The sequence below is a fragment of the Passer montanus genome, unplaced genomic scaffold, assembly GCF_014805655.1.
Source record: "Passer montanus isolate IOZ18808 unplaced genomic scaffold, ASM1480565v1 scaffold9, whole genome shotgun sequence".
Classification (NCBI taxonomy): domain Eukaryota; kingdom Metazoa; phylum Chordata; class Aves; order Passeriformes; family Passeridae; genus Passer; species Passer montanus.
Genome location: NW_024374367.1, coordinates 2,247,356 through 2,259,529, shown reverse-complemented (window position 1 = coordinate 2,259,529; position 12,174 = coordinate 2,247,356). Strand labels below are relative to the sequence as shown.

At 59.9% G+C, this 12,174-nt stretch overlaps 1 protein-coding gene across 3 annotated transcripts in view; it reads left to right on the top strand.

Annotated features, from left to right (window-relative positions):
• The window catches only part of STAB1 (stabilin 1), a 53,292-nt gene extending 43,321 nt beyond the window's left edge, over nucleotides 1-9,971 (top strand). For 2 of the 3 annotated variants that reach the window (XM_039733860.1, XM_039733859.1), the window contains 21 exons: nucleotides 82-219; nucleotides 825-884; nucleotides 980-1,156; nucleotides 1,731-1,817; nucleotides 2,276-2,422; nucleotides 2,585-2,650; nucleotides 3,158-3,386; nucleotides 4,008-4,157; nucleotides 4,728-4,832; nucleotides 5,293-5,400; nucleotides 5,554-5,747; nucleotides 6,366-6,510; nucleotides 6,920-7,053; nucleotides 7,368-7,533; nucleotides 7,746-7,852; nucleotides 8,048-8,167; nucleotides 8,543-8,695; nucleotides 8,816-8,935; nucleotides 9,099-9,245; nucleotides 9,638-9,787; nucleotides 9,872-9,971. In XM_039733860.1, the coding sequence (XP_039589794.1) occupies nucleotides 82-219; nucleotides 825-884; nucleotides 980-1,156; nucleotides 1,731-1,817; nucleotides 2,276-2,422; nucleotides 2,585-2,650; nucleotides 3,158-3,386; nucleotides 4,008-4,157; nucleotides 4,728-4,832; nucleotides 5,293-5,400; nucleotides 5,554-5,747; nucleotides 6,366-6,510; nucleotides 6,920-7,053; nucleotides 7,368-7,533; nucleotides 7,746-7,852; nucleotides 8,048-8,167; nucleotides 8,543-8,695; nucleotides 8,816-8,935; nucleotides 9,099-9,245; nucleotides 9,638-9,787; nucleotides 9,872-9,922 (2,754 nt within the window). In that variant the 3' untranslated portion in view covers nucleotides 9,923-9,971. Of the gene's footprint in view, nucleotides 1-81; nucleotides 220-824; nucleotides 885-979; nucleotides 1,157-1,730; nucleotides 1,818-2,275; nucleotides 2,423-2,584; nucleotides 2,651-3,157; nucleotides 3,387-4,007; nucleotides 4,158-4,727; nucleotides 4,833-5,292; nucleotides 5,401-5,553; nucleotides 5,748-6,365; nucleotides 6,511-6,919; nucleotides 7,054-7,367; nucleotides 7,534-7,745; nucleotides 7,853-8,047; nucleotides 8,168-8,542; nucleotides 8,696-8,787; nucleotides 8,936-9,098; nucleotides 9,246-9,637; nucleotides 9,788-9,871 lie in introns of those variants that run through there. The other variant, XR_005630390.1, reaches the window with a different exon arrangement.
• Nucleotides 9,972-12,174: the final 2,203 nt, after the last annotated feature.

Here is a 12,174-nt window from a genome sequence, read left to right as displayed (position 1 = left end):
GTCACGTGAAGGCACTGTGGGTGTGGCAGGTGACTTGGGGCCGGGGCTGGCACAGGCCTCAGCAGGTCCCCTCTCTCTCAGAATAGCATCACTCTCAACGAGGAAGCCAAAGTGGTCACGAGTGACATCGTGGGTGTCAACGGGGTCATTCACTTCATCAACAAGATCCTCATTCCCAGTGGCCTGGTGGGGCGTAACGTTTCCTCCAAGCTCTCACAGGTAAGGCTGGAGCCGTGCCCTGCCGTCAGGGCTGTGTGAGCTCAGGGACAGGATCTCTCTCCCAGCAGTGCTGCCTCAGCCCAAAGCTGCCTGGGCTGCTCTTCCTGCCTGTCCCTGACTGCCTAGGGGTTGTCTGAGGCCACAGATTTGGCTTGTGAAGATGACAGCATTGGTGGGATATTTGGAACATAAGGAGCCTTTTCTATCATGAGGGAACAACAGTTCTGGATGTAGGCAGGAGGATCTTGTCCCGTGCCAACCATTACACTCCTTTTCCAGCACAGAGCAGGTTGCAGCATGAGTTTGCCAATGTCTCTCTCCAAGTGACTCCTTAAGCAAGCATTAGGGGCTTATAGAGCTGCATTTTACAGAATCTAACATATTTTCTGTGCAGCAAAACAGAGTGCTGGAATTCATCCCAGCTCTCTATCCAGGACGAATCAGAAAAGTGGTGGCTGCTGAATGCCAGCCCTTTCCAGGCCAAACCATCAGCATGATGGTGACAGAGAAAAACTTGTTGTGGTTGCCTGTCTGGTTTCTCCCCAACATTGCTGGTCCTGGATGGGGAACCCTGGGTGTCATTTTTCGCTTTCCTCCCTCTGCAGCAGAACATCACGGACGTGGCCGAGGCCTTTGGGTACACCATTTACAGCAAGCTGCTGCAGGTGAGCTGCTGTCCCTGCTGCCCGGGGAGGTGCTGGGTGCCTGGGCACAGCCAGCGTGGGCTCGGGCTCCCCTTTGTGTCGTTGTGCTGGGGCAGGACGCGGAGCTGCTGCCGCTGCTGGCTAACCCGGCGCACAGACCCTTCACGCTGCTCTGGCCCACCAACGCCGCCTTCAGCGCCCTCCCGGAGAAGCAGCAGAAGTTCCTGTACCGCAGGGAGCACCGCGATGTGCTGGCCTCCTACCTCAAAGCACACATCATCAGGGACACCAAGGTAAGTGTGGCAGCACATGGCCTGGTAGCTGCCAGGGCCACACGAGGTGCCACTGTCTGCTAGGGCTGTGCCAGAGTGACCTTGCCAAACATTCTGCTGCCACAGAGCACACAGCGTACCCGCTGTCTTGAGAAGACCCAAAGCTGTTTGAGCACTTGAGGCACCTTCAGCATCATGGTGAACCTCTGGTGGCTGAGCTGGAACCTTCTGTCATCAGCTTCTGGTGAGCTGCAAGGCTCACACACAGACTCTTGTGTACGGTAAACCTCTGGTGGCTGAGCTGGAACCTTCTGTCATCAGCTTCTGGGGAGCTGCAAGGCTACACACAGGCTCTTGTGTACAGGGGTATGAGTGAGGGGAGTCCAGCTGAGCAAAGCCAGGCCCTGCTTTTTCACACTGGCCTCTCACTGTGCAGGAATCTGGGAGTAACCCAGCTGTGCCACCCACACCAGCTTCAGGGATTGCCACATCACATCCCTCTGAGGCTGGCCACTGACCACTGCCCTCACCATGTCTTAACATGAACTGCCAGTTTTGCCAGTGTCTCCTTCACATTCTTCTTTTTGCCTCTTAGATTGCTGCTGGTAATGTGCCCCAGATTGAAACCATACGGTCCATGCATGGCTCCACCATCTCATTCAGCTGCAGCAAAGCCCATGTGGTGAGTGTTGGTGATTCCAGGCTTGGCTTCCCATGGAGCAAGTGTCCCTGGGCATGGCCATGGGGCAACTGGTGCTTCTGGCAGGGAGTGAACACAGAGCTGGGGTGCTTGCAGGCTGGGACACCCCATTCCCTGGCCACAGCTGGGCTGTAAAGAGGCACAGGGCATGGCCAGCTGGCAGGGCAGTGCACAGGTGTCTGGTGCACATGAATGTCACAATGACCTGGCTGCATGGTGCCACAACCTTCAGAGAGCACTTGCTGCATGGGCAGAGGCCATCCTTAGGAGAGGTGGCTGTGAAGAGTGCATAGGAAGGATGGTCAAGGACATGTGCACAGAGATTTTGGAGTTCTTGGAGTGATTAAGAAGCCATGGCAGCCAAATCCAAGCCACTTTTGGGTGGTGCAGCCAGGATGTAGGATGTGCCAGAATCACAAGTTGTTTTCTTCCCCTGTTAGGGGGAGATTCTGCTGGGGAATGGTGATGCCACCATCATACAGAGGCACATGGAGTTCGATGGGGGCATTGCTTATGGCATCGACAGATTGTTGGAGCCACCAGATCTGGGATCTCGGTGTGACGAGTTCACTTTGATTGAGCTGCAGGTAAGAACCTGTCAATGACCATCTGGGCCACCCATGCAGCCCCCCGTGCCTGGGAACAGGTGTCTGGAAGGCTTGCTGCCCTTCCTTGGCAAAGCTCTGAGCAGCCAAGAGAGGCAGCAGCACGTATAGAGTTGTTGTGAGGTTTCTTTCTCCCCTCCACAGGGATCTACAGAGAGCTGTGGACTCTGTGGCTTCGAGCCACCCTGCCCTGCTGGCTCCGTTCAACGGGTAAAGCTCACAGCTTTGTCACCAGGGAGGCCCTAGGGGGCTGATGACAGCACCATGTGCCCCTCATGTTTTAACAGCAAAATGAAGGTTCACCTGAGTGTGGCAAGCCCTTGGCTCAGTCACATGGTCCATACCTTGCCCCAGGTCATGCAGGAGCTGGGCTGAAAAATATGGGGTCCAGTGGGTCAGTCCTGTGTGGGTGACAGTGGCACAGGGGTCCCTCCAAAAGCACTGGGGATGGCTCTGGGTGCTTTATAGCAAAAAAAGCTCAGCCTGGGAGTGGCTCAGGGATCCCATGGTGAGCAGCTTTGGGAGGCTGTATCCCATTCTCACTTCTGGCTTCTGGCATGTCCCTGAGGTTCCTCTGGGGCTCCATTGTCGCCATCCCCAGCACATGTTAAGAAGCCTCTGTTGCTTGCCTAAAACTGAATGAGTGCAAAAGAAAAGTCAAGGTGACTTACCAATGATCAATGTGGCAATCTCTGTGTTCTGCCTGTTTCCTCACAGGGGGAAACCAGGCGCTGCTACTACTATGGAAACCACCTGCTGAGGAACACCTTCCTGTTCCACCACAACTCCCTGCTGCGGCCGGCGTGGCCACCACACTCCCCGTGGGACCCCTTCAGGAGACACTTCTCTTCCAGGGGGCCTCTCAGACGAGGCTGCAGGAGGAGCTGCGTGTCCAGCCACTGGGTCCCGCAGTGCTGTGCCAACCACTACGGCCGGGACTGTCGGGGTAAGAGCCACGCCCCTGTCCCGCCCGGCCATGTCCCCTGCGGGAAGGTGGCATTCCTGGTTCAGCACATCCAGTAGTGTGCTTCTGCGGAGAAGGGTGGGCAAAACCCCAGGAGGGGAGCCCCAGCCTGTAGAGGGTGCAGGGAGCAATACCCTGAGATTATGACAAGAAGTTCCCTTTCCTTGGAGAATGTCTTGTCTCTGTGAAGAGCCCTGGGCACAGGGCTACTGGGGGTAGCTGTCAGACATGTCACTCACCTCTAGGTGTTGTCAATGCTCAACCATTCCCTGGCATCTCCCTCTGTGCCATGGGCAGCTTTCATGTCCTTGGGTGAGTCTGCTGTTAGTGTGGGGCAGGACAGCACAGCAGGACTTCTCCGAGGCTGGAAGCTGTACCAAATGTGTCCCTCTTGCCCCCATTCCTAAGTTTTCCTGTCATGGGATGTCCCCAGCACTCAGTGCCCAGCCTGCTGAGCTGTCCGTGGTCTGAGCACCCCGAGAGCAGCAGCTCAGGGGCACCTGGTGTGCAGGCTCTGGGGTGAGGGGGCAGCGGGAGGCAAAGGGACCCTCCAGCACAGGGTCCCTTTGTCACCAGAGCCTCACTGATGTGCCCCATTTGCAGCGTGCCCGGGAGGGCTGGAGACACCGTGCAACAACCGTGGGACCTGCGATGACAAAATCGGCGGCTCAGGGATCTGCAACTGCAGCCAGGAGTTCATCGGGACGGGCTGCGAGCTGTGCGCGCCCGGCAGATACGGCCCGGAATGCCGAGGTACCGCGGCTGGGCGGGGCTGCGGCACCGGGGCCCGCGGGACAGGGGAGGTGCTGGCCTCAGCCCCTTGCAGCCCACGGCTGATAAAGCCACAGCGTCAAAGAGCCCTCCTCATTTGTCGAGCACAGCTGAGAGCCACAGTTTGGGAGAATATTTCACTGTACTGTGAGCTGGGGGATGCAGAAGTTGTGATGAACCCAGTACAGAAAGAGCATCACCTGGGACATGCTCAGCAGGGACCTGTGCCCACGTGAGAGAAAAGCAAAGGGAGGAAAAAGAGAGTCCTCCATCCTCCCATCCCAAACTGGGCCTCTCAGGGTCTCAAGGAATGTTTCAGAGTGAGAAACACATTCCAGAAACGCCCAGGGGGGAGGACTGATGGGATATGGTGGGTGCAGGGGCTTCTCTTCCTCTGTGAAGGGAGTGTGTGGCAGGGCCAGGACTGGCAGGAAGGGATGTGTCCACCTGTGCCCACCTTCACACCTGCCCACAATGCCACTTTTCTGCCACGTGGCTGGCCCAGGGCCTTTCCACCAAGGCATTAATGCTGTGTTTGTCCATTCCTCACAGAGTGCAACTGTACTGAGAACGGAGTGTGCAATGCAGGCCTGCACGGCGATGGCTTCTGCTTCTGTGCCGAGGGCTGGACTGGGGACCGCTGTGAAATCAGACTGGGTGAGGGGGGCTCAGCCATTCCCTGGGACCCACCTGCTGTTCCCTGGGACCTGCTGCCACATGGCTGCTTTCCCAGGAGCTGGGTAGTTCAAGCAGCTGTTCAGAAAGATCTCCACAAAGGAGCTCTCAGTTGTGAGGCTCATCCCGAGATCTGCCACATGCTGTTGAATTTCACAAGGGTTTGGGTGGTGAGGAAGGGATGGAGGAGAAAAGCTCTGCTGGATCATGAGCACGTCCCTGAGCTCAGAGGTGCTCCAAGCAGGGCTCGAGGCTGAGGTGAAGATCTGAGGTGTGTCCGATGGAGTAACAAACCTCTGTGTTTGGACAAAGCACCTGCAGAAGAGAACGGGGTGAGGCAGAGAGGTGGGAGTGTGGGATGGGTGGGCTGGGGCAGAGGCTGGAGGTGGCAGCCGTGTCACGGCCCTGCGGTCACTGTGAGCCGGGTGTGCTCTGCTTTCAGTGGTGACACCCACCTGCTCTCCGCCGTGCCATGCCCAGGCCGCCTGTCGCGCCGGCAACCTCTGCGAGTGCGACCTGCACTACGAGGGGGACGGGAGGACCTGCTCAGGTACGGGCAGCTCGGGGCCGGGCTGCAGCGGGGATGACGGGCAGGAGAGCAGGCTGCCGATGGCTGTGCTGGGTGACAACCGGCACGACAGCCAGGCTGCCCCCAGGACACCTCATGAGAAGGTTTAGTTAACCCAGGACTTCCCTCCCGCAGTGATCGACATGTGCAGCCAGGACAACGGGGGCTGTGCCAGGCACGCACAGTGCTCGCAAACGGGCGTGAACGTGTCCTGCGCCTGCACCCCCGGCTACCGAGGCGACGGCTACATCTGCGAGCCCATCGACCGCTGTGCCGACGGCAGGAACGGGGACTGCAGCGAGCACGCCCTCTGCATCAGCACCGGCCCGGTGAGCGCGGCCCCGAGCACCGGGGACACCCGCGTGCCTGGCAGAGCCGCCCAGCTGGGTCCCCGGGACAGCCATGTGGCACTGTCCCCCTGCTGCAGTCCCCTGCCCCTCCTCTCTGGTGCCCTCAGGTGCTGCGCTTATCCTGCGGGTGCTTACCCCCAGGCAGGGGCTGTGCTGCTGTGACAGCTCTGGGGATGTTATGCCGAGATCGTTTTCCCCCACTCCTCTGTCTAAAGAGCAAAAGCTGTGTCAGTGGTGTCATTCCTGGGCTGGTTTGGGGGCTCCTGCATGGTCTCCAAAGGCAATACTGGCCATTTTTGCAGAAGAACCAAAGCTGATCACCACAGGCCAGAAGGTGGGACTGGGAGCATGGTGCAGTGCAAGAGTCAGGAGCCACATAGCTCAAAGCTCAGCTCAAGCAAACAGCACGTGCCAAGGACTCGATGTGACATTGCCTGGGTGTGGGTGTAGGACAGGTCATGTGGCCTTTGACAGCTCTGCCACAGCCCCAGCAGGCTGTAGAGGCATTCTGAAGGCTCATGCCCATCTCCACAGGGATGCCACCTGGCATCTGTGTGTTTGCACTCACACAATTGCCACCCTTCCCTTGTGCTGCAGAACGAGCGGCGCTGCGAGTGCAAGCAGGGCTACGTTGGGGACGGGATCCAGTGCCTGGAAGAGGTCGTGCCCCCCACGGACCGGTGCCTGGAAGACAACGGGCAGTGCCACCGGGAGGCCATCTGCACTGACCTGCACTTCCATGGTGAGCGTGCTCAACCCTGCAGGGCCAGGGATGGTGTTCCAGGGAGAGGCCACATTCCCTCATCCTCCACCTTTGGCCTGGAGCTCCCCTCAGGAGAGCTGCAGGGTGGGATGGCCAAGGGGACAGGGACTCAACTCTGTAGCTTGGCATGGTTGTCACATTTTCCTTTTCCCTGCATGTCATATGGGGAGGGTGAGCCATCCTTGCCTGCTCCACGTGGCCTCTGGTGGCAGTGGCTCCCGTGTGGAAGGCGAGAAGCTCAGAGGAAGCCTCTCCCTCACCTGTGCCTTGTCCACATCCCACCCTCCTTGGCAGTGCTGCCCACGGTCACACAGGGACCCACGTGGCTGCCCAGGGAGGTGGCTCAGTGTGTCCTGTACTGATGCTCCTGGGCTCTGGTATTTTGCAGATAAGACCATGGGTGTGTTTCACCTGCAGTCACCCCGAAAAAAGTATGACTTCACCTACGAGCAGGCTCAGGCAGCCTGTGCTGCAGAAGGCGCTTCCCTGGCCACATTCCAGCAGCTGGCAGCAGCACAGCAGGTCAGGGAAGGGGTGGCTCTGTCCCCTGTGGGTCTGGGACAGGCCAAGCATCTCCCAGGGCCTGGGCCAGCCCAGGGGTGACATGTGGATGGGAGACCTCTCGACCCCTCAGCCAGGCCCGGTTTGCTCCATCTATATCCATGAAACAGGAGGGCTGGTGGGTCTTGCCAGGCACACTGGGATGGGACTTGTGACCATGCCCAACACTCTGGGTGTCGGGGGTATGGTGGATGAGGCACAATGGGAATGTTCATTGGGGTGGAAAACCTGGGACAGAGCTATTTTTAATCTAATCATTGATTTTCCTCTTCTAGATGGGATTCCATCTGTGCTTGGTGGGTTGGCTGGACAATGGCACAGCTGGATACCCCACAGCCTACCCCAACCCCAGCTGTGGCTCCAGCCGTGTGGGCATTGTGGACTACGGCTCCCGAAGCAACCTGAGCGAGACCTGGGACGCGTTCTGCTACCGGGAGAAGGGTGAGGGGTGCCAGCACTTTCCCTGGGGACAGTCCTGCTGGGCACCAGAGCTGTGTCAGGGCAGCAGGCAGGGGAGCCTGAGAGCAGGTGGGCACACCCCCTCTCCCCATGCCCATGTCCAGAGGGAATGTGGTGAGGGTATCCAGAAATCCAAAGGTGCTTGGTGCAGCCAGCGCTGGTGAGTCCAATCACAGCCTGGTGTTCCTTTGCAGATGTGACCTGCAGCTGCCGTGATGGGTTTGTGGGAGATGGGTTCTGGTGCAGTGGGAAGCTGCCCGATGTGCTCGCAGACCAGGACCGCTTCTCCACCTTCTATTCCGTAAGCCATGCTCTGCTGGTGCTGCAGGAGCAGCAAGGCAGAGGGAGGGATCAGCTGGGACAGGGAGGAGTTGGGGTTTGGTCTGTCTACAGAGGGGGTTTCTTTCCAGGGCTGGGGTGTTCCTGGGCTGGGGAAGGGGGATGGCATTGTGCTGCCAGCAATGTGCTGATGGAGTAGATCTCCCATCTCTTCCAGATGTTGCTCAATTTTGCCAATGACACAGAAGAAGGACTGGATTTTTTCATGTATTTGTCTGATGTCTCTGCTCCCAAAACTCTCTTTGCCCCTCTGAATTCTGGCTTTGCAGACAATGAGGTAAGCAAGCAGGGATGAACTATCAGAGCCCCAGGAGAGAGCAGGTGTCACCAAAGCTGGCATGACAGTGTGAAATAGCCTGGGGAAGGGGGAGGAATGTGGGTCAGAGAGGACCAGTGATTTGAGGTCTCCAGTCCAACCATTCCCTCAGTAAAGCCATTTAGGTCAGGATGCTCAGAGCCTTCTCCAGCTGAGCTTTGACAATCCTAAGGCTGCAAATCCCCCCTGCTCTGCACATTCTGTGCTGTACTATCTGTGAATGGAGCTGTCTGTGGCCACGGAGAGCCTGGGTTTGGCTGGGGGGCTGCGCAGTAGCAGGGAAAGGGAGAGACCAGCTGATATATTTCTCACCCCTGTGCACTGGTGCTTATTTAGACACTGACAGGAGAAGAACTGAAGCTCCACGTGTCATCCAGCAATGTCATCCTCTTCAGCTTCAACCTCACAACAGGCACCATCATCCCTTCCCAGTCAGGATACGACCTCCATGTATCAGAGCTGCCAGCAAGCAACAGTACAAAGCACTCAGTAGGTTTAGCCTTGGCAGAGGACAAAAAACAGCACAAGTTTTCACCACATCTCTTTTGAGACAGGGAATGATGGGGAGCCTTTCTGGGCAGGTGACATCATCTGTGTCCTGTGCTGTAGGACGCCAAGGGGATCAATGACACGATGATTGTGGAGTGGGACATCATAGCTTTCAATGGCATCATTCACGTGATAGCAGAGCCACTGAGGATCCCACCGCCCCCTGTTCACGTTGGCCAGGTGAGTCTGGGGGCTGACCAGGGCTGGCATCAGGCCTGGGGCTGGGGACGAAATGGCCTTGTCCTCTGCTCTGTGGCACGGCTCATTTTGGGAGGGCTGCCCACGGTCCCGCCGCGGAGCAGCAGCGGGGCAGCGCCGTGAGGGGGCCGCTGTTTCGGCACAGGTGAACGGCGCGGCGCTGGGGCCGGGCTCCGTGGCCACGGGGACGCTGTCGGCGCTGTGCTTCGCGCTGGCGCTGCTTGCGGGCGCCGGCGTCGCCTACTACTGCGTGAGGAGGCGGCGGCAGCTGGGGCAGTTCGGGTACTACCAGGTATCGGGCGAGCGGCGAGCGGTCGGGGGGCGAGGGCGGTGGGTGGAGCCGGGGGTCGGGCGGATCGGCCGGGGCAGGTGCGGGGTCCCGGTGCGGAGTGCGGTCCCGGTGCGGGTCCCGGTGTGGATCCCAGTGCGGGGGGGCGAGCCGCGAGCGGTCGGGGGCGAGGGCGGTGGGTGGAGCCGGGGGTCGGGCGGATCGGCCGGGGCAGGTGCGGGGTCCCGGTGCGGAGTGCGGTCCCGGTGCGGGTCCCGGTGCGGGTGGCTGCGCGTGAGAGGGCGGACCGCCAGGGGGCGCCCGTGAGGGACAGCGGGCAGGGGGCGGGCGGGGCTTTCCCCGTGCCCGCACCCCCGGGCCGGTGCCGCAGCGCCGCCCACCGCCGCTCGCTGCAGGCCGATCTCCGCGGGGACGAGGAGCAGGAGGAGGAGGACGAGGCGCGGCCCCGGCCGGAGCGCGCCGCCAGGCCCCGCCCGCAGCGGCCGCTCGTGGCCATCCCCAACCCGCTCTACGGCGGCCACGCCCCCGACTACGAACCGCTGCACGTGAGCCATGCCCCGCCCCGAGCCCCGCCCCGCTCCCGCCGCCTCCGCCCGGCCCGCGGTGACGCCGCGCTCTCTGCCCCGCAGGACCCGCCCCTGGCGGACACCGGCACCGACCCCCTCGGCTTCCCGCAGTGACCCCGCGCGGCCCCGGCCGCACCGCGGGGAAATAAACAGCTCAGCGCCACCGCCTGTGCCGCGCCTGCCTCGCCGCCCCGCCCCGCCGGTACCGGCCACCCCCAGCAGGTGGGAGCCCCGGCCCCTCGTGCCCTGCCCACGCCTGTCATGACCCCGTACGAGGTGGTGTCTGCCCAAGCCTCCAGCATGCACAGCCCAGTTCAGCCGCTCCCAGGGCCGCACGGCCCTCCGTGTTCCCGTGCGGCATCCCCCGGGCCCGCCGGGCCTCGCTGCTGTGCCCCCGGTCAGGTACGAGTCCCGTCAGTCACCACCCCAAACACCTTTCGGTTCCGCTGGAAGGCACCGCCGCTCCGTGCCGAACGCCCCAGCCTCGCTCTTCAGCCCAGGCGCCGTTGGTCGTGCCCCGAGACAGGCAGAGGAGCCCGCGGAGCGCAGTGAGAGGGTTAGTCAGTTAGTTACACATGCTGCAGACGTTTATTGGGCTACACACTACACACAGCACAGAGACAAGTGCCACATGCACCTACTGCAGGTGTTTGATTAGAGCAGCCACGTTAACAGATTGTCCAAGCCACTGAGTTGAGCACAAGGCATCTTGAAAGTGTGCGACAGGCTGGCACATGGCACAAAGACAAGGCAGTGACACACAAGTGACAGACTGACAGGCCAGCCTGGCACAGCACTGGGGAGGAACAGGTAGGAGAAGAGTGTGTGTGTGTGTGTGTGTGTGTGACTCTCTGAGGGTTGCTGACACACGCAGCACCTTTCCCTGAGTCACAGGTCCTGGCACAGGGTCCTCCACACGGCCCTGGTTCCTCTTCCTCAGCTGCCCCCACACTGACAGGCCCAGCCCCTACAGCCATCACCACGGCCCAATGCTCAGCCCCTGGTGCCCAGCTCCCTCCAAACCCAGAGCCCTTACCCACTCTGCAGTCACTCATTCACCTCCTCTGTGCCTGCTCACTGCCAGGCCCTCCTTTCTCTGTCCCCTCTCTCCTCCCTGTCCCCTCAACACCGACTGCCCCTGAGCAAGCTGGCACTGTCACCCTTTTGCTGTCTGCAAATGGTGCAGCAGTGAGGGGAGGAGGAGGACCAAAGCAATCAGTATTGCTGCTCCTTCATCCTATAGGCATCACTTCCCACACACCCACCAGCTTTCTGAGGGCATGAGCTCCTGGCTCTTAGGGCCAATCAGCATCACAGTGGCACAAACTTCCAATACCCTCTTTCTACCTCACCTGCCCTCTACCCCTCTCCAGCACCTTGTGTGGCCCTGGGAGATTTTGAAGCCTGTACAGCAAGGCCCTGGGCCAGGTGCAGAGCCCACTCTCTGCACCTCACATCCTAAACCAGCTCTCACCTTCCTGGGCCTCCTGACTGTCACCCTTGTCCCATCCTATAGACTCTGGCATCACTATTAGCATCTCTTTGCTCTTCCTCCTGCTGAGGAGGCATCACAGGGCTTTTGTCTGGCTACGCTCCCCATGGCACTTCACACTCGCCCCCTCCCCAAACATCCTCACATGCCCCTCCAGCCACCTTAGGCCACATCTCAGTGAACACAGATGAAGGTCACCACCTCTGCTGCCAGCCCTGCACCTTCCTTGAAGGGCTGAACACATCCCCTGCAGCTCTCAGCAGACCACTCCACATCAACTGCCAAAGTATTGATGTCACATGGCACCAAACCCCAAAATACCAACAGTGCACAGCCTTGAGCTTTCTCTAAAAGCAGCCATGTCCCCAGACAGTAACTTTGAGAGCCTGTGATCTACTCCCATACCCAAGGCTTGCACATCCTGCCCAGTGATGTAGCAGAGCCCCCAGCTGCACAGACCAGTCTGGTGGGGAGCAGGATGGGCTGAGGGCTGCTGGACAGGTAACGCTGCTGCTGCTGCTGCTTTCTCATGCGATGCACTCACTGATGGGTGTGAGTGGTTGCCCAGCTGGCAGCCTTGACCCTCCCTGTCCACCTGCAGAGTCACTCATGCTGCAGTCCGAGGCTATGGGGGCAGCTACAGACCTGACACACCTTGTCACATCTCCCATGGGTTGTTGTCACCAAGCACTGGAGATGGGGAGCTCCGTGCCTGAGCCACGTGTCTGGGCACAGAGCAGGGAGGGGCAGTGTCCCACCACCAGCACTGGCCCCTCCATCTCACTACTCCTAGAGAGGACTCCCTGCACAAGCACCCATCCTGTGCAGCCTGCAATGCACTTCAGGGAAAGGGATGGAGCCAGTGAAGGGAGGA